This window comes from Oryctolagus cuniculus, chromosome 9, assembly GCF_964237555.1.
Source record: "Oryctolagus cuniculus chromosome 9, mOryCun1.1, whole genome shotgun sequence".
Lineage (NCBI taxonomy): Eukaryota > Metazoa > Chordata > Mammalia > Lagomorpha > Leporidae > Oryctolagus > Oryctolagus cuniculus.
The window spans coordinates 109,882,840-109,904,197 of NC_091440.1; the positions used below are offsets into that span (position 1 = coordinate 109,882,840).

At 41.7% G+C, this 21,358-nt stretch overlaps 1 protein-coding gene across 1 annotated transcript in view; it reads right to left on the reverse strand.

Annotated features, from left to right (window-relative positions):
* Positions 1-21,358, reverse strand: part of LRP6 (LDL receptor related protein 6) — a 177,370-nt gene that overhangs the window by 135,160 nt on the left and 20,852 nt on the right. Inside the window, exon 2 of the mRNA XM_002712655.5 lies at positions 15,170-15,563. Within this exon, the coding sequence (XP_002712701.1) occupies positions 15,170-15,563 (394 nt within the window). The remainder of the gene's footprint in view (positions 1-15,169; positions 15,564-21,358) is intronic.

The window sequence follows — 21,358 nt, forward strand, 5'->3', positions numbered from 1 at the left end:
CAAACAGAATACAGAGTCCATATGTTTACAAGTTTATCTCCAGGCACACACCACTTTTTCCACAATCTCTAGGAGACTCATTTCAAAAAATTTCACTTTCAGATTACTCAAAGTTGTCTGCTCATGATTATGCTTCAAAGGAAAAAATGTTATATAAGAAACAGATTTCATATGTTCATTTTACAACCAAGTTCCAAGAATGTCACTTATGTGTCATTAATGAAAACTTAGAAAAGTTATTAATTCATCACACAGTCTTCACTTCTAATTCAATCTTCCTATATATAAATTGAGACGATATAAATGAATTTATTCAGCTCTGCCTCAGTATAAGGATTTTTAAACAAAAGCAGTCTAGTCTCCTGAACAGTATCATCAGTTCATTGTAGGAAACCTACAGTTTATCATGATAAATTAGATAATAAAGTTTATACTAATAAATGAGACCATCAGTAGATACAATACCATCATGCAGGGAACTGGATTAAGACCAAAGACATAACTAAGGTTTACAGGCTCTAGTCTCTCACTGCCTACTCTTTCAAATTAAAAGCTCTAAATACACAGGACCTGGAATTCACGTATTACAATTAAGATTTCAAACTATATCATGTAAGAACCTTCTAGCTCCTTTATATTGTAATACTCTTTACTAATGCTTCAAGTACACACAATTTTAGTGCAAAAGCAAAGTCCTGACATCTATATTCTAGCTTAGATTCTAGTAAGTAATTTGGAAGTTGTCACTCTGTCCTAAAAGTAACAAGTTAAACAAACTGAACAATCAACTACTCTTCTCAGATCTATCACAGAAGTAAGGTTATAGGGCCAGGGGCCAGCACTGTGGTGCAGTGAGTTAACACCCTGACCTGAAGCGCCGGCTTCACATATGGGCGCGGGTTCGAGACCTAGCTGCTCCACTTCCAATCCAGCTCTCTGCTATAGCCTGAGAAAGCTGTAGAAGATGGCCCAAGTCCTTGGGCCCCTACACCCACATGGGAGACCCGGAAAAAGCTCCTGCCTCCTGGCTTTGGATCGGTGCAACTCTGGGCATTGCTGTCATTTGGGGAGTGAACCAGCGGATGGATACCTCTCTCCTCCCTCCTCGCTCGCTCTCTCCCCTCTCCTCCCTCCTTCCTCCTCCCTCCTCTCTCTCCCTCCCTCCCTCCTTCCCTCCCTCCCCTCTCTCTGTGTAACTCTGACTTTCAAATAATATAAATAAATCTTTAAAAAAAATTTTAAAAAGGTTACAGGGCCAAACCACTGCCTCCAAAAGTAGAGACCCAACAAATAGAATCCTAATTTTTACCCAGGGTAGGAAAACCTAAACTGAAATTGGCAAATTGCTGGAGTCTCAGTATGAACAAACTTGAAAGCTAAAAATTTCAGGGAGGGATGCACCTTTAGCCTGCCAGTTAAGACAAGAGCTGAGATGCTCCTACCCTACGCTGGAGTAGCTGGGCTCCACAACTGACTCCAGCTTCCTGCTAAAGCAGACCCTGTGAGGCAGCAGTGATGACTCAGGTAACTGGGCTCCTGTAATCCACATGGGAGACCTGATTTCTCGCCTCTCAGTTCTGGCTCAGTCCCAGTCGCAGCCTTTGTGGGCATTTGGGGAGTGCAAACAGATGGGATAGAGTTTGCTTGCAATCTTTCCCCACTCGCTCTCAAATAAATGAATAAACTCTAAGAGACTCAATCACGGGGCGGGGTGGGGCGGGGGGGAGGGCTCACACTTTTCTGAGTTTTGCTGCAAAGACAGTGATGATCAGAGAAAAGTCACCAATGGCTCCAGCAAAGGGAAAGCCAAAGAAAACATTTTTAAATATGCCAGAACATTCTGTTCTTAACAAGGTCTGCCCTCAAGATGATCTACTTTACCAGAGCCTAAGCTATTGGACTGTTACCAGAGCCTAACTGATCTGGAAAAAGAAAAAGACCTAACTCCAGCTCCTTCCAGCCTTCCAAGTGCAGGGGAGAAATACTCACTCCAACCCTCTCTAACAAAGAAACACTTGTGAAGCTCACACCTCAGGGCACAGGCTCACTAGAAGACAAAGGCATAGGCCTGTAAAAGGGCTATAAAAGTCTTTCCCTCTCCCTACACCTTACCAATGCATAAACTGAAGGCTGAAATACCTCAGTCCCTTTACCCATTATATCATCTTTAGCTTTCAACAAAAAAATTACAAGGCATACTTTAAAGAAAATTTTTTGAAAAGATAGATTAAGCAAGTGAACCAGACTCAAATATGGCAGGGATGCTGCAATGAGTAACTTCAGGAATTTAAACAAATATGATGAATATGCTAGGAAAATTAATTAAATAAAACAAAACACACAAGAATAGATGGATAATGTAAGCAAGAGAGGTAGAAATTCTAACAAAGGAGCAAAAGAAATATGAGAAATCAAAAACAGTAACGGAAATGAATGCCTCTCATGGCTTCATTAGTAGACCAGACAAAGCTGGGGAAAATATCTGAACTTAAGGATGTATCGGGGCCAGGGCCAGAGCCATGGCTCACTTGGTTAATCCTCCGCCTGCGGTGCTGGCATCCCATATGGATGCCAGGTTCTAGTCCCGGTTGCTCCTCTTCCAGTCCAACTCTCTGCTGTGGCCCAGGAAGGCAGTGGAGGATGGCCCAGGTGCTTGGGCCCCTGCACCCGCACGGGAGACCAGGAGGAAGCACCTGGCTCCTGGTTTGGGATCGGGTAGCTCGGACCGTAGCAGCCATTTGGGGGGTGAACCAACGGAAGGAAGACCTTTCTCTCACTAACTCTGTCAAATTAATTTAAAAAAAAAAAAAAAAAAAAAAAAGGATGTATCAACAGGAGCTGACAAAACTGAAATGCAAAGAGTAAAAAAAAATGAGAAAGAACTGAATGTCTAAGAACAGTGGGACAACTGCAAAAGGTGTAACAGCAGACAGTGGGTCTAGTGGTTAAGACACCAGTTAACAAGCCCACAATCCACATCAGAGTGCCTGGGTTCCACACCCGGCTCCAGCTCCTGATCACAGCTTCTTGGTAATGTAGACTCTGGAAGGCAGCAATGATGGCTAAAGCAAGGGTTCCTGCGCCTATGGGGGGTGGTTTGGGGGGACATACATTGAGTCTCGCTCTCAGTGTCACTCTTGCCCAAATAAATTTAAATATTTTTTAAAAGATTTATTTATTTACTTGAAGTCAGAGTTACACAAAGAGAGAAGGAGAGGCAGAGAGAGGGGTCTTCCATCCGCTGGTTCACTCCCCAGTTGGCCACACCTGCCAGAGCTGTGCCAATCTGAAGCCAGGAGCCAGGAGCTTCTTCCAGGTCTCCCACGCAGGTGCAGGAGCTCAAGAACTTGGGCCATCTTCGGCTGTCTTCCCAGGTGCATTAGCAGGTAGCTGGGCTATCAGGAAAGTAACCAGGACTCCAAATGGCACTCTGTTTTGGGATATTGGCACTGCAAACAGCAGCTTAACCCATGTGCCATACCAGCTCCTTAAGAAAAACTTTAATTTCTCTTACTCTTAAGTAAAATGAGAGATAACAGTTCAAAGTAATAACAGCAACAATGTATGCATTGATTATACCTTATGTATAAGTGAAATGAATCACAGCAACAGGATGGTAGGGAGGAATTAGTGTCATTATGTTCAGTTTTGCTACTCTAAAAAATAAAGTCTTATTAAAAAAGTAAAACCCTTTTCACGTTAATTTGCTGTTCTGTAAAGCTTGGCACTCATTCTCAGTGGTCAGCAAAACTGGCACCAGTTTGGCACATTTCTCCCAGGGTAGCTAAATTACGTGCCTAAGGGAAGGAATAAGAAACATAATCTGACAGAAAGACATAACTGTCATGCCTAAAAAGCAACTAGCAGGGCCGCACCGCAGCTCACTAGGCTAATCCTCCGCCTTGCGGCGCCGGCACACCGGGTTCTAGATCCGGTCAGGGCGCTGGATTCTGTCCCGGTTGCCCCTCTTCCAGGCCAGCTCTCTGCTGTGGCCCGGGAGTGCAGTGGAGGATGGCCCAAGTGCTTGGGCCCTGCACCCCATGGGAGACCAGGAGAAGCACCTGGCTCCTGCCTTCGGATCAGCGCAGTGCCAATGAACCAACGGCAAAGGAAAATCTTTTTCTTTGTCTCTCTCTCTCTCACTGTCCACTCTGCCTGTAAAAACAAAGCAACAAGCAGGTGTCTTCAGTCTATGCAATGGGGTAGCAGAATGGGGCCCTCGTGCTTGGGTCTTTGCAATAGCAGGCACATTACACTCCTATTACTCCTATTTCTCCCCAGTCTCTGGTCTGAGGATCTGCTAACAAGACTTGGCCCTTCTGAAGGGAAAGCAGAAAACTACAATAGAGTGGAGGCCTGGGAAGGCAGTGGAGGATGGCTCAAGTGCTTGGGTCCCTGTACCTGCATGGGAGACCAGGAGGAAGCTGGCTTTGGATCGGCACAGCACCAGCCATGGCGGCCATTAGGGGAGTGAACCAACGGAAGGAAGACCTTTCTCTCTGTCTCTCTCTCACTGTTTATAACGCACTCTCTCTCACTGTCTAACTCTGCCTGTCAAAAAAAAGAAAGAAAGAAAGAAAAAAAGATCCTACTTGGGACATCCACATCCCATACAAGTATGCCTGTGTTCAAGTCCTGGCTCAACCACTGATTGTAGCTAATGTGAACCCTGGGAGGCAGCAGATGATGACTCAAGTACTCGAGTCCTTGCCACCCAAATAGGAGACCTGGGTTAAGTTCCTGGCTCTTGTCTCCAGCCTGGCCCAGGCCCAGCTGTTGTGAGCATTTGGGAAGTGAAACAGCAAGTGAAAGGTCTCTGTGTGCCTGTGTGCATGCACATGTGCACACATGTGCACACATGTGATCTTTCAAATAAAATAAAAAATTAGATAATTTTTTGAATTCCAATACACATATTTAACTTTCCAATTTATACTAAACAGCAATGTTAAAAATAAAGTTGGATTCTTTAAAAGGTTTTGTCATTTTTCAAAATAATTCTATGGCTTCAAATTTTCCAAAAATCTTGCATAACTGAAGTTCAGTTGCCAATGGATAGCATCGTGGGGGCAATAAATGTCAAGTAAATTATCAAAAATTGTATCTGAAACAGAGAAGGGAAGACCATTTTCAGTCAAACATTTTAACAGATACAGTTACACAGCTGTTATTGTTAAAGGAAAATCAAGTTGATAAAGTAAAACACAACTTCTAAAACCTTGAACGACTTACTAAGGTGTTAAAAGTCAGTAAGGGGGGGCAACACTCAGGGGCTGCTATCTTTTTTAGGACACAATTATTTTAATCTTTAAAAAAGAAAAAGCACCAGTGAGTAAGAAAAAGCATAAACTTTTTGGCTGAAGGTCAGGTAACTAGAACAGAAAACACAGATGACTAGAAGCATAGTAGCCAGGATGCAAGCAAAAAAGAAAACTCCTAAGAAACAGACACTTTTATGATCCTCTACCAGGATATGACATGAACAGCTTCTATTATAATGAATAATATTTGACAGTGAGACTTGAAACCTCCCCTTCCAGGCAGGCAAAGATGCCCATCATCACACATCGGAGTACCTGGGTTCCACTTCCAGCTCCAGCTCCTCATTCCAGCTTCCCACCAGTGCAGACCCTGGGAGTGATAGCTCAAGTGACTGGGTTCCTGCCTCTCACTTGGGAGATCTGAATTAAGTTCCCAGTTCCTGGCTCTGGCCCTGGCCATTTCACGTATTTGAAAAATGAGCCATGGATGAGAAAGCACTCTCTTGCACATTTGTGCTCTGTCCCTCAAATAAGTAAAAATTAAAAAAGAAAGAGGGAGAGGGAGAGGAGGAGGGGAAGAGAGGGAGGAGGAGAGGAAGAGGGGGAGGGGGAGTGAGAGAGGGGGAGAGAGAGTAGTGAGGGGGAGTGAGGGGGAGGGAGGAAGGGAGGGAAAGACAAGAAAAGAAGAAAGGAAGAAAATCTCCCTCTTAACTCATTTAAGACTAAGTAAGCCCCTTGATTATGTCATCATTTTACTCCGGACTTTTTCTAAAAGTAAAAATCAACTGGTGTGCACATATTAACGAGTAGCTTTTAGTTGCTGTTTCTGCTTTTGCAGTTATCCTACCTTAGAAACCTATAGATAACTAAAGCACATAATAATACATTTGCTAAATGCAACTAGTTACATAAGCATTTATCAGCAACATATTTATAAGCCAATTTTAGCATGCTTTGGGAAGCACACAGTATATGATAAATATCCCTTTAGCTTCTCAAAAGCCAGACTACAGGCTTATATAAGAGAAATCTCTCTTCAGCAACAGTTATTACTAACTCTCCAATTATGTAGTCTATTTGGCTCCTAATTTATTTTGGCCTCACTGGGTTGTATTTTGGCTTTGAATTAAGAGAGGATAAACATACTTACTTGATACTGAAGAATTAAATATATGTGGTTACAGCTCCACTTTGCAGTAGTATGCACATCTGTTATTCATCAAAAATCATGAAAAACAGTACCAAGTCATTATGTGCTATTCACTAGTATCCATATGAATGTAATTTTATTGCTGTGTCTGGCCTGATAATCATTTGTAACACTTTCTGGAAAATAATTTTAAATGGAGTAAAGGGTAGAAGATAGGCTTCATTTTAACTTTAAAGGAGTTACAGCAAGTAAACATGTATTAAGTTTTCAAGATGTCAATCTTTTTTTTAAACAAAAAATTTGTTTATTTGAAAGTCAAAGTAACAGAAAGAGGGACAGAGAGAACTTTCAAATAATGCTTCACTACCCAGATGCCTACAGCAAGTGGGCCTGGGCCAGACCGAAGCCAGGAGCCCAGAACTCCATCTTGGTCTCCCATGTGGGTATCAAGGTCCTGAGTACTGGTCACCCACATGACAGACCCAGATGGAGTTTCAGGCTCCTGGCTTCCGTCAGGTCTAGCTCTGACTGCAGCAAACGTTTGAGTAGCAGGGATCTAACAACCTGAGCCATCACCTGCTGCCTCTAAGAGTTACAACATTTCCACAGGTATTACAAGGAATTTAAGAGAGGAATTAAAATTACATGGGAGGATATGCACAGGTTAAATACAAAACCTACAACATTTTATAAGGGACTTGAATATTCACAGATTTTAGGGTCTGCGGGGATCCTGGAACAATCCCCTAGCAATTCTGTAATTCACTACCTTATACAAAAGCAACTGGAAATGAATATGGTGTTGAAGAAAGAATTTAAAAAGATACATTTTTGAACTGTTCCACATTTAAAGAGCTAATGTAGGAAAGGAAGAAAAAGGTTGGTTCAAGTGGTAGGAAAGTCAAAACAGTATAAAAATCAGTTAAAAGAAAAATCCCTAAAAGGAATATGATACCGATATCAAACACTACAAAAAGAATAAAGACAATCATATTTTATTTCTACTCCACAATTTAGCTGACAAACTCCTACTTCCAAAACTTCAAGGTTCAATGGCATAAATATTGGCTAAGATCAAAACTGAAGATACTATCTGAAGAGCCAACCACACTGGAACACATCAAAGGTAGACAAAATTCCCAAAATACAGAGAGCCAGTGAAAGGTTTCCTATTCTTTCCCATCACAATGTTTCCTTCTTTCCACTAAGGATGAATTTTTTAAAAGGTCAATGCTACAAGCAAAGAAAGCTTTCCTTAAAAGCAAAGCTATTAAAATATCAAACAATGTAAAGTCATTCAGTTGTAATACAAATATGCCTTTCCAATATTTCTCCAGTGAATCTGGCCTTAGACATACAGGTCATGAAAATCAGACAATACGATTCTTACTAATATCATTAATAAAAGAATTTAAAACTGGAGAAGGGTTAAGTACTTGGGTCTCTGCATCCACATGGGAGACCCAGATGAATTTCCTGGCTCCTGGCTTCAGCCTGGCCCAACCATGGTCATTGAGGCCATTTGAGGAGTGAACCAGAGAACAGAAGATTGATAGATCAATCTCTCTCTCTCTCTCTCTGCCTCCACTTCTTCTCTGTAACTCTGCCTTTAAAATACATCTCCAAACAAGTATGATCTATACAACCTGCCTAAAAGTAATGTGATATATTTTCTACTCTACTTACAAAAAGAATCCTTTCATAGTTTGTATTTTTTTCAGTTTACATCTAGTAAAATTGGGAAAAAGATTTAAATTGATTTTGGGGGTTGAACAGCTTTTAAAAAGGAGGTTGTGCCGGCCCCAAGAGTTTTTGTTGTTTTTTATCTTTAAATCTCCAAATATTTTGGCAATTCTACCTACATTTCTGTTGTTGATTTCATGGAAATCAAAATGGAAATTTAGTGTAATTCCATTTTGATGTATAAATTATTATCTAAAATTTGTTGGAGTGTGTTTCATGATTTTTTTTTTAAAGATTTATTTATTTGAAAGTCAGAATTACACAGACAGGAGGAGAAGCAGAGAGAGAGAGAGAGAGAGAGAGAGAGAGAGAGGTCTTCCATCCGCTGGTTCACTCCCTAGCTGGCCTCAAAGGCTGGAGCTGCGGCCGATCTGAAGCCAGGAACTTACTCCAGGTCTTCCCCCACGGGTGCAGGGGCCCAAAGTCTTGGGTCATCTTCTACTGCTTTCCCAGGCCATAGGAGAGAGCTGGATCAGAAGTGGAGCAGCAGGGACTCAATACAGTGCCCATATGGGATGCCAGCATGGCAGGTAGCAGCTTTACCCACTACACCACAGCACTGACCCCATTTCATGATCTTAAATGTGGTGTATCTTGGTGATTATTCTATGTGAGCTTGAAAAGAATGTGTATTCTTGTTGCTGGATGAAATTTTCTATAAATGTCAATTATATCCAGTTGATTGATGGTATTGTCCATTTTAACTATTTCTTTACTGGTTTTCTGACTACTGGTCCTGTCAATTACTCATAGGTCTTCAACTTTAATAGGTATATGAGAAACTACATACATATATATATATTCATTCCAATTACTCAGGTCTTCAACTTTAATAGTCTGCTTCTCCTTTTAAGTTTTCCAATTTTTGCCTCATGTACTTTAAAAAAAAGGAAGTTGCATATGATAACCTATGCAAAAATAACAACAGAAACAAAATTTGAGAATCTGTTCTGCAGAAATACAACTCTTAAGTGTAACACATCTAAATTATTAATTTGAATGTGTAACTGTAAAACAAAAAATTATTTGATAACACTTTATTTATTTTTATTTTACTTGAAAGGCAGAGACACAGACCTCCCATTCATTGGCTCACTCCCCAAGGGACGCAACAGCTAAGGCAGGGCTAGACCAAAGACAAGAGCCCAGAACTCCATCCAGGTTTCCCTCACGACTGACAGAGACCCAGCTACTAGAGCCATCCATCATCTGCTGTCTCCTAGGATGTGCATTAGCAGGAAGCTGGAATCAGAAGTGATGCCAGGATTCAAACCCAGATACTGCAATATGGGATGCGGGCATCCCAAGCAGCATCTTAACTACTGAATAAAACGCCCACCCCAACAAAAAATTTTAATAGCTATTTAGAGCATTTTCTTAAAATATCTCACATTTTAAACTTAATGTCAAGAAAGGAATTCATCAATTTAGAAATGAGCAAATCAAAGTCCAAGAAAATGAAGTGATTGCTGATAAATAACAAGGCAACTAGCTTTGCTCTAACTATCAACCATAAAAAGCTCCACTGGGTATATTTTTAAGGATTATGTTCCTTATAACTTTGGTTGAAAAAAACTAAAGACTAAAAATCTTAATTATGTTTTAAATAGATATTTGTAATCAAATACATACTACTTTACAATTCATAAAACATCATTTTGAAATTTACATTGGGGGCTGGTACTGTGGCATAGTAGGCTAAGCTTCCACCTGTGGCACCAGCACCCCATATGGGTGCCAGTTCATGTCCTGGCTGCTCCTCTTACGATCCAGCTCTCTGCTATAGCCTGGGAAAGCAGTAGAAGAAGGCCCAAGTGCTTGGGCTCCAACACCAGCATGGGAGACTGGAGGAAGCTCCTGGTTCCTGGCGTTGGGTCAGCCCAGCTTCAGTTGCTGTGGCCATTTGGGGAGTGAACTTGTGGATGGGAAACCTCTCTATCTCTCCCTCCCTCCCTAACTCTACCTCTCAAATAAATAAATACATCTTTTAAAAAAAAATTTACATTGTTTATAAATGCTATCTCTTTGGGGCCAGTGCTGTGGCAAAGCGGGTAAAGCCACCACCTGTAGTGCCGACATCCCATATGGGCGCTGGTTCAAGTCCCAGATGCTCCACTTGTGATCCAGCTCTCTGCTACGGCCCAGGAAAGCAGTAGAAGATGGCCCAAGTACTTGGGCTTCTGCACCATAGTGGAAAACCCAAAAGAAGCTACTGACTCCTGGCTTCACATCTGCCCAGCTCTGGCCATTGGGGCCATTTGGATGGTGAACCAGCAGATGAAAGACCTCTCTCTCTGCCTCTGCCTCTCTCTAACTCTGCCTTTCAAATAAATAAATAAATCTTTAAAAAAAATGCTTTCTCTTTAACAAGGAATACTAATAAGTATATGAGAAACTACATATATATATATATATTCATTCCAAAAATATTTATTGAACACCTATTATGGAGCAGAAGCTATTTTAGTCATCTTGGATGTTCTAGTATAGATAATACTTTCGAATATACTCAAGACACAACGATTAGTATGTAAAACCAGTAAGGAAACCACATATCACACTTCTATCCACTGAGGTGGGTCTGTAAGCATTTTTCAAGCAGCTTTAGTTACTATTATACTTTAACAAAGATAAAATGTATTGTGAAAGTATATTATTCAATGTTATTCCATGTACCAGCATTGTGGCGTAGCGGGTAAAGCCGCTGCAACACCAGCATTCCATACGGGTGCTGGTTCATGTCCTGGTTGCTCAACTTCTGATCCAGCTCTCTGCTGGCAGCCTGGGAAAAGAAATGGAAGACAGTCCAAGTTTTTGGGCCCATGCTACCCATATAAGAGACCCAGAAGAAACTCCTGGCTCCTGGCTTTGGCCTGGCTCAGCCCTGGCCATTACAGTCATCTAGGGAATGAACCAGTGGATGGAAGATCTCTCTGTCTCTTCCTTCTATAACTCTTTCAAATAAATAAAAATTTTTTTTTTGACAGGCAGAGTGTGGTGGCTTTGGGATCCGCATGGAAGGAAGGCCTATACTTCCTGGAATGGAGAAGTCCCTACCTGTACTTGCTGGGAAGAAAAGTCCTTGTCAAGGTCCCTGCGGGTGCCTAAAGGTCAACCAATGAGGATCAGACCCACCCCAACCTTTAACTCCCGTGCCCTGAATCTATAAAAGGAGCTCTTCCAATCTCTGACATGCGACTACCCCACCCCCCCACCCCCCCAACCCCCCCACCCCCGCCAAGCTCTGTTGGGACCAGGGAACCTCACCTGGGAGCGGAATCCCAATAAAAGCCTGCAAATTAATTGATTCGTCTGCCTGGGAAGATTTGTTATGCGCCAGACACCTTGCAGAGTGGACAGTGAGAGAGGGAGAGAGAGAGAGAGAGAAAGGTCTTCCTTTTCCGTTGGTTCACCCCGCAATGGCCACTGCGGCAGGTGCGTTGCGGCCGGCACACCGCGCTGATCCGAAGCCAGGAGCTTCTCCTGGTCTCCATGCCGGTGCAGGGCCCAAGCACTTGGGCCATCCTCCACTGCCTTCCTGGGCCACAGCAGAGAGCTGGACTGGAAAAGGAGCGACCGGGACAGAATCCGGCGCCCCAACCGGGATTAGAACTGTGTGCTGGCGCCGCAGGCAGAGGATTAGCCTATTGAGCTGTGGCGCTGGCCTCAAATAAATAATTTTTTTTTAAAAAGTTATTCCATAGGAACTCACTTCAAACCGAATCACTAGAGTTTAACTAAATAAAAAATTTAAAAAACCTGAAATTAGTTGAAACATGAAAGAATCCTTAACATATCAACAAAACCCCCTGGGAACTACTCAGATTTACACCTGAAAACAGGTGCTAAGCATCACCACAGACTGAATCACTGTGGAATCAGCCAAGGACCCTCACCATTAGCAGCAGACTGGGGAACAATTTGTGAATGCACATTTCTTGTTCTTGAGTTTGAGATCTACACTGTCAGTGACTATTCAAAGAGGGAAAATAAACCTCAGCCTAATACAGAGGCCAAATTTAGAGGGAGAAATAAAAATCTTCCTTCAGTCTAAGCTAAACGGACTGATTACACAAAGGACTCCATACATCCAAGAGCACACAGATGTCTGCCCTAGTTCCCAGGGCTCAAACAGTACCAGTCATTCAACAGCTTTCCTTTTACATAAATCACTGAGAGAGAGCTCAGTCAGCTCCTCTGAACCTCATAACCCAGCATCCTGGAACCCAGACAGTCTACACTGTTCCTCACCACCGGTTTCATGTATTTTGTCTGGAAAGCAAACTTCCTATTTCCCCCCAAAAATAAATCTGGAAATCATCTCTTCTGTTTGACAACTGATATACCCTACCTAATAATTACTAAAACCACAATCCATGATACAAATCTATGGTCAGTAACACTGAAAGAGTTTGACAGAATGTATTTTTAAGTGCACAAGTTTAAAATATAACTTTAAGTATATACCATTATGCTAATTATCAAATGTATACCATTTAGCTGAACTGTATGTTATATAAATTTTAAAACCAGTTATATAAATTTTAAAAGTTATGATACAAAACAACTTCCCAATTTTTTAAATGTTAAGAGAAAATCTGTTAAGGGGGAAAGGAGAATTTATTTTTATTTCTACATTAATCATAAACATCAGAAATAACTAGATATTTCACTGGATGTCTGACCAAACTTTTAGGCCTCAAAATAAAGATATCCTTCACTCAACCACCTTTAGAAGCTAAATACCATGGCATATTCTCACAATCATTATTGAAAAGTGGAATGGATAAAGTCACAGAAACTTAATATACTCTCTAATCATTTGGCAAACTTATTTCCTAAGACACTTAGCATAACTGTGACCCAGGGTAAAGTTCATTCCTTTTAGGAGACAAACTAGGAATAATTAGTTTATTCACTAAATTATTAGACCCTAAATAGTAAAGATGTATGTGTGTTCAGATACTTCTAATATGTACGATTACATAATCATTATCCCTTGCTGTTGCAGAATTGTGGTAATCAAGTCATCTACCCACACATTCTCCTTAAGAGCTCTCAGGCCTTTCTAGCTCCACACTTCCCCTCTCTCAACACATACTACATAATGCAAATATTTCTCCTACCCTCTCTGTCCTTAAGTAGATAGTAAATCTATAAGGTCCACACCCTCTCCCCCAGAGTAAATGCAGAGCTCTGAAATACTGATTATTTAATAGATACATGGGTGAATTTCAACCATCACTCCTAGAGTGTTATAACTTAACTTTTCAGGCAGTGCTGTGGCATAAGAATTGAGCATCCACCTGCAGCACTGGCATCCCATACTGGCACCAGTTCCAGTCCCAGCTGCTCCACTTCCCATCTAGCATCCCTGATGATGGCCTGGGAAAATAGTATAAGATGGCCCAAACGCTTGGGCCCCTGCACCTACGTGGGAGACCCAGATGAGGCTCCTGGCTCCAGGCTACCAATCGGCTCAGCTCCACCCATTGCAGCCATTTGGGGAGTAAATCAGCAAATGAAAGAACTCACTCTCTCTCTCTCCCTCTCTCTCTCTCCCCTTCTTCCTGTCTGTAACTATGCCACTCAAGTAAATAAATGAATCTTTAAAAAAAAAAAAAAAGACTTACCTTGTTACCTTGTCAAAAAGAAAAATAACAATAGAACTGTTTAGTACTCTTTCCCTAATGACCATTTAATTGAATGCACAAACATTATATGTGCTCTACAAAGTAATAACTTCAGAAACATCTCAACACCCAAGACTTAAACTGTTGGCAAGAGAAAATGCCATTTCTCAAAAATACCTTAAAGATATTGACAAATTCTTCGATCAGTACAATTTACTACACATCAGCACCTGAGACCTCCTCCTCAGGACACCTACACCCCTTCCTACCACCAGAGCCACTAAAGTATTTTCTGGCACTGTATTAAGTGACTTATTTCTTAACTGACTTCAACAGATACCTCTTAATTCTGCTCAAAAAAATAACCACATAGTTGTGCTTTCCAGAGTATCTCAGCAGAAAATTTCACCGTACTACTGGCCATGTCATCCTTTTATAACCAATTTTTTTTCATTTTTCTATAATACATCTTCTGTAACCCTTGCCACCAAAAAACAAGGCTGATAAGACAACACATATAATAAGACATTCTTTCCTTTTCCCCAAGTCTACTTCATACATAAAATTAATCCACTCACTTCTATAAGTGAAATGAGTTTTAAAGCATTCCAATATACATAAAAGCCAAAGAAAACAAAATATTAAAATAGTTTTTCACAGATTATCTTTGGATATTAGACATTAGGAAGTTTATTCAGGCGCATGTTCAGTTACCTACACATGGCAGAGACAGACTCCAGCATGACAATTAATTCATTAAGAAAATATCAAGGAATGTGACACAGGAGGATTGAGACACAGCAGCAGAGAAGCAACGTGCGGACACAGCTCACGTTCAGCAATGGGATTTATCCAGAGCAGTAAGTGTTCCTTTTCTTTGGAAAATAAACTTTCATTGCAACTATACGTGTAGCTATCTAGAAATGAGTTAACAACTTAATTTTTCTTTTTCATTTAACACTGGTACCAAGTAATACTCCAGAGTTTAATATAGAAAACACTAGATTACAAAATGATTGTGTATATAATAAAGTAGTAAGATCTAAAAGAGTTTCTCTCATCTTGAGCTCTTATTAAGTCTTCATTTCTTTCACTCTCCCTTCTAATTATATTCTTATAATTACAAAAAATAAATACGGACAAGAATGCAAGAACTATAAAGCCGGCTGTTCTAAATGGTATTAAAAATACAAGACTATTTACTGAAACACCTTACTTTCAGAACACAATAAAGCTTTCCATGTTCAAGTCTACTTGACAAAGAAGCCCAAAGAGTCTAAAATTTCTCATCTTTCTTTTCTTTGGGGGGTTTTGGGGTATAGGTCAGGAGAGAGGAACCAGGAAAAGGAGAGGCAATGACTTTTAGACATTACAAAACTTACCCACTTGAAGGATCTAAGGCAATTGCTCTGGGTTGATCCAACTCTTGCCAAAATAAAACTTTTCGTAAAGATCCATCTAAATTAGAAACTTCAATCCGATTGGTTTCAGAATCTGTCCAGTATAATTTTTCTCCAAGCCAATCACATGCCAGTCCATCAGGGGACAATAATCCAGAAACAACAACATTCTGTACACTCTCAGTTTTGTTAAACTCTGTTCGTTTAATGGCTTCTTCGCTGACATCACTCCAGTATATCAAGCCATGACCAAACACAAAGTCCACCGCAGCTGCATCCTCCAGGCCTCCAACTACAATTGTAGCATTCTCTCTGCCATTTGTAGCATCAACCAATCGCAAGTCCCGCCTGTTAGCATAAAGCAACAGAGGGGCCGCTAGAACAAGAGAGAGAGAGATGTAAGTAAAAAAGGAAGAAAATGCATTGCTTCTTATAAATTGAGTTTCAAATGATCATTAGCATTTCAAATTATAGCAAACACCATCAAAAATAAGAGTAAGTGAATCAATAAAATATTTTCACACACAAAATACTATTTTTTGGCAGCGTTTTAAAAACAAAACATACCAAGATTGGGAGAATTAATTCTACCAGGATAGTCCTTTTTTGTTAAAGCTGTAAGATAAAATTAAAAAAAAAAAAAAAAAAAAAAAACCTTTGGCCATACCAAGAATTGACAAGGACACAGAGCTACCGGAACCCTCATACTCTGTCAGTAGAAACATAAAATGGTGCAGTCACTTTGGAATACAGTTTGGCAGTTTCTTAAAGACTTAAACGTAGAAGCTACTATACAACAGTTACTGTTCACCTAGGTATTTATTTAAGAGAAATAAAAATGTACATCAATACAAAGACTTGTACATAAATATTCACAGCAATTTATTTGTAATAACCCAAAGTGGAATCAACCCACATATCATAAACTGCAATATATCCATAGATTAAAAATTAAGGAAATATTTGTACATGAAAGACGGATGAATCTCAAAATAATGCAGTGAGTAAAAGAAGCTAAGGGGAAAAAAGAGTACATAGAGTATGACTCTCATCTATAGAAACTGGAAGAAATGTAAACTAAACCATTATAACAAAAAGCCGATCAAAGACTGTCTTGTGGGAGATGGAGTGGGTAAGAATGACAGGGAAGGATTATACCGCAGCATGAAGAAACTTGTATGGCAGAGACTATGCTACCTTGATTCTGATGATGGTTCCAAAGGTGTATACATGTTAAAACATATTAAATTTCATATTTTACATAGGTACACTTCATTCTGTATCAAGTATGCTTTCATAGAACGATTTTAAAAACAGTGTGGCAGAAATAGTTCCTTTTTTAAATTTTTAATCAATTTGAAAGGCAAAAAAAGAGCAAAAAGAGACATGGAGATTTTCCATGCCCTGCCTTACTCTCCAAATGCCCCCAATGGCCTAATCTAAGCAGGGAGCTGGGAACCCAATCCAAGTCTCCCATATGGTGGCAGAGACTCAACCACCTGAGCTATCACCTGTCTCCCAGGCTGCCATCAGGAAGAGGCTGGAAGAGGCAGCAGAGTCAGGACTAAGCACCTCAGCTCTCCAAAATGGGAAAATGTCCCAAGCAGCACCTTAACTACTATGTCAAACACCCACCTCAGAGACAGTTTTTTTGGTTTTTGGGGTTTTTTTTACATTTTTATTTATTTGACAGAGTTACAGACAGTGAGAGAGAGACAGAGAGAAAGGTCTTCCTTCCGTTGGTTCACTCCCCAGATGGCCGCAATGGCCGGAGCTGCGCCGATCCGAAGCCAGGAGCCAGGTGCTTCTTCTCAGTCTCCATGCAGGTGCAGGGGCCCAAGAACTTGAGCCATCCTCCACTACCTTCCTGGGCCACAGTAGAGAGCTGGACTGGAATAGGAGCAACCGGGACTAGAACTGGCACCCATATGGGATGCCAGTGCCACAGGCGGAGGATTAACCTAGTGCACCACGGCGCCAACCCCGAGACAGTTCTTAATATAACTATTTTGTTTTATCCTGTATTATTTTTTTACTTATTTGACAGGTAGAATTACAGACAGTGAGAGAGAGAGACAGAGAGAAAGGTCTTCCTTCCATTGGTTCACTCCCCAGATGGCCCCCGATCCAAAGCCAGGAGCCAGGTGCTTCTTCCTAGTCTCCCATGTGGTTGCAGGGGCCCAAGCTCCTGGGCCATCCTCCACTGCTTTCCCAGGCCACAGCATATTCTATATTATTATAATGACTTCTGAATAAATCTAAAATCAAAACTAAATATGAAAGATATCAAACAACATTTAAGTTTTAAATGGTTGAAGTTCTTACAAGCAGCATAAAATCTGCTTTTTGCTCTTTTTAAAATATCCGTTCCAAACTTCTGACAGTTACTTCCCGATATCAAATAGCAATCAAAGGGTTGGTGCTGTGGTATAGTGGGTAAAGCAACCCCTGAAATGACCGCATCCCATACCGGCGCTGGTCCGTGTCCTTGCGGCTCCACTTCTGATCCAGCTCCCTGCTGTGGCCTGGGAAAAGCAGTAGAAGATGGCCCAAGTGCTTGAGCCCCTGCCGCTCACTTGGGAGACCTGGATGAAGCTCCTAGCTTCAGCCTGGCCCAGCAAAGGCCACTGTAACCATCTGGGCAGTGAACCAGTGGATGGAAGGTATCTCTGCATATGTCTCCCTCTTTATAACTCTTACAAAGTAAATAAATATTTCAAGAATAACAAATTAAAATCTCAAGTATCACCACCCTACAGAAACTCCATGATGATGGAAATGTTCTCTCCAGTCCCTAATCAAGTAGCCACCACCACATGCAGTTATGGAGCACTTAAAAATGGAACACTCAGTATGACTGAGGAATACAACTTTTAATTTTATACATCTTAATTCATTTAAATTTAAATAGGCAAAAGGGGTTAGTGATGGTACTGGAAAGCATACATCTAGAGGCTGAATGACTAACACAAATGAGGCAACAAAAACAAGACTTATGATGTAATAATATACTTGATCTTTTCTTTTAAAGACTTATTTTTTATTTATTTGAAAGGTAGAGTTACAGAGAGAGGAACAGAGAGATCGATCTTCCACCCACTGGTTTACTCCCCCAATGACAGCATGGCTGGGGCTGGCCCAAGCTGAAGCTAGGAGCTCTGAGCTTCTTCTGGGCCTCCCACGTGAATGCGGGGGCCCAAGCACTTGGGTCATCTTCAGCTAATTTCCCAGGGGCATTATTAGCAGGAAGCTGGATCAGAATGGAGCAGCTGGGACTTCAACCAGCACCCACATAGGATGCTGCTGTTGCAGGAGGAGGAACCTGCTATACCACAGTGCCAGCCCCCTAACTAGATCTTCTTTCATAATTACTTACTAAAGGTCTAATACTGTCATCCGAAGCCAAGTCCAAATACCATTTAAAAGCAACCATTCCTTCTTTTTAAAGAAATTATTGTAATTTCAAAAAATCACAGTGGTCAAAAAAGGAGAAAGAGGAGCCAGCACTGTGGTGCAATAGGTTGAGCCTCCACCTGTGGTACCGGCATACTGAGTACCAGCTGCTCCACTCTGATCCAGCTTCCTGCTAATGATACACCTGAGAAATTAGTGGAAGATGGCCCAAGTGCTTGGGCCCCTGCACCCATGTGGAAAACCCGGAACAAGCTCAGTGCTCCTAGCTTTGTCCTGGCCCAGCCCCAGTGCTGCAATCATTGGGGAGTAAATTAGCAGATGGAAGACCTTTCCCTCTGTCTGTCTGTCTCTCTCTCTCTAACTCTGCCTCTCAAAGAAAGAAATTAAAAAAAAAAAATTAATTCTTCAATCAGTTTATGGATTGTGTGCAAAATGGAATCGTAACTACATTATGTTCTGTAAGTACGTTATGAACTTCCCTTCTAACCAAGGTTAAATTCAACTTTCTTAAACAAAAACAAAGGAGCAGGGACAGGTATCTGGCCTAGTGATTAAGATGTCTCTTGGGACACTTCAATGCCCTTACTGGAATACCTGAGTTTGGGTCCCAGCTCCACACCCAATTCCAACTTCCTGCTTAAGAGCAACATGGGAGGCAGGAGGTGACAGCTCAAGTAACTGGGTTACCGCCACCCAAATGAGAGAGCAGGACTGAGTTCCTGGCTCCCAGATTTGGCCCAGCCCAGCCTTGGCCTGCTGGGAGCATTAAGGGAGTAAACAAGCAGATGGAAGTTCTTTCTCTTCAATAAAATTTTTAATTTAATTTAATTTAAAAATAACAAACAGGAGGGCTAGCACTTGTGGCATAGTGGGATAAGCCTCTGCCTGAGGCGCTGGCATCCCATATGGGTGCTGGTTTGTGTCCCGGCTACTCCTCTTCCCATCCAGCACTCTGCTATGGCCTGGGAAAGCAGTAGAATTTAGTCCAAGGGTTTAGCCCCCTACACCTGCGTAGGAGACCTGAAACTCCTGGCTCCTGATTGGCCCAGCTCTAGCTGTTTCAGGAGTTAGAGGAATGAACCAGTGGATGAAGACCTTTCTCTCTGTCCATAACTCCCTCTCTCTCAAGTAAATAAATAAAATCTTAAAAAAAAAAAAAAAAAACCCGGGCTGGCATTGTGGCACTGCCTGCAATATGGCATCCCAAGTGGACACCAGTTTGAGTCCAGCTGCTCTACTTCCTATCCAGCACTCTGTTGATGCATCTGAGAAAGCAATGGAAGATGGCTCAAGTCCCTGAACCCCTGCGCCCAAGTAGGAGACCCAGAAGAAGGTCCTGGCTTCCAGCTTCCATCTGGCCTAGCCCCGGGGTTGCAGCCATCTGGAAAATGAAAGAGCTTTAAAATCACTCTCTCTCTCCCTCCTTCTTCCTCTCCTCTCTCTCTGTAATTGTGCCTTTCAAATAAATAAAATAATTTTTCTAAAACATTAACAAATGGGGGGGGGGGGGGCCCGCTGGTGCTGTGGCATAGAGGGTAAAGCTGCAGTGCTAGCATCCCATATGAGTGCTGACTGGAGTCCTGGATGTTCCACTTCCAATCCAGCTCTCTGCTATGGCCTGAGAAGGCAGTGGAAGATGGCCCAAGTCCTTGGGCCCCTGCACCCACGTGGGAGACCCAGAAGAAGCTCCTGGCTCCTGGCTTCGGAACAGCTCAGCTCCAACCACTGTGGCCTTTTGGGGAGTGAACCGGTAGAAAGAAGCTCGCTCTCTCTCTCTTTCTGCCTCTGCCTCTCTGTAACTCTGCCTTCAAAATAAATATTAAAAAAATAATAATAAATGGTCAGAAAACTTTTTTAAAAAAAGTGACTAGCAATTCTTTCTGCTTCTTCTGACAGTTGCAGCTACTGATAAATTCATAAGCTGCTCTAAAAAACTCACTTTTAATTCATTTTAGATTTTTATACATCACACTGATTCATCAGTCCCTATAATGTCCACTGCATTATCTTACATTGCATCTCTAACTCTATGGGCCAAATATACACATCTCGAGGGTGGGAAGGGAAGTCCCTTTTGGTGAAAGGTACAATATTAAGTACCGCACAGAACTCAGAAAAAGCTCCAGACCACTTGAAATTTAAAATCCAAGAGTGACAGTAATATGAAGTGGGCATTCTTTTAAAAAGATTTGCTTATTTATTTGAAAGGCAGAGCTACAGAGAGGCAGAGGCAGAGAGAAAGAGATATCTTCTATCCACTGGTTCACTCTCCAAATAGCTGCAATGGGCGGAGCTGGGCTGATCCAAAGCCAGAAGCTAGGAGGCTCTTCCAGGTCTCCCACGCTGGTACAGGGGCCCAAGGACTTGGGTCATCCTCTGCTGCTTTCCCAGGCCATAGCAGAGAGCTGGATCATAAGTGGAACAGCTGGTTCTCGAATCAGCACCCATATGGGATGCTGGCACCGCAGAAGGAGGGCTACACCACAGCATGGGCCCTGGGCACCTTCTTTTTGAAAAACGGTTTAGATACTAAATCTGTCTATAACATTAGGTGGAAAACATTAACATTTCCACTTAATCTTTTTGGTCTACACAGCCACTTGAGCTACTACATGGGTACCCATATCTCATGTCCAAGTACCTGGTTCAAGTCCCAGCTACCAGGCTTCTGATCTGGCTCCCTGCTCATATACTTGGAAAGGCAAGAGACAATGGCTCAAGTATTTGGGTCCCCGCCACCCAGGGAGGGTGGGCCCA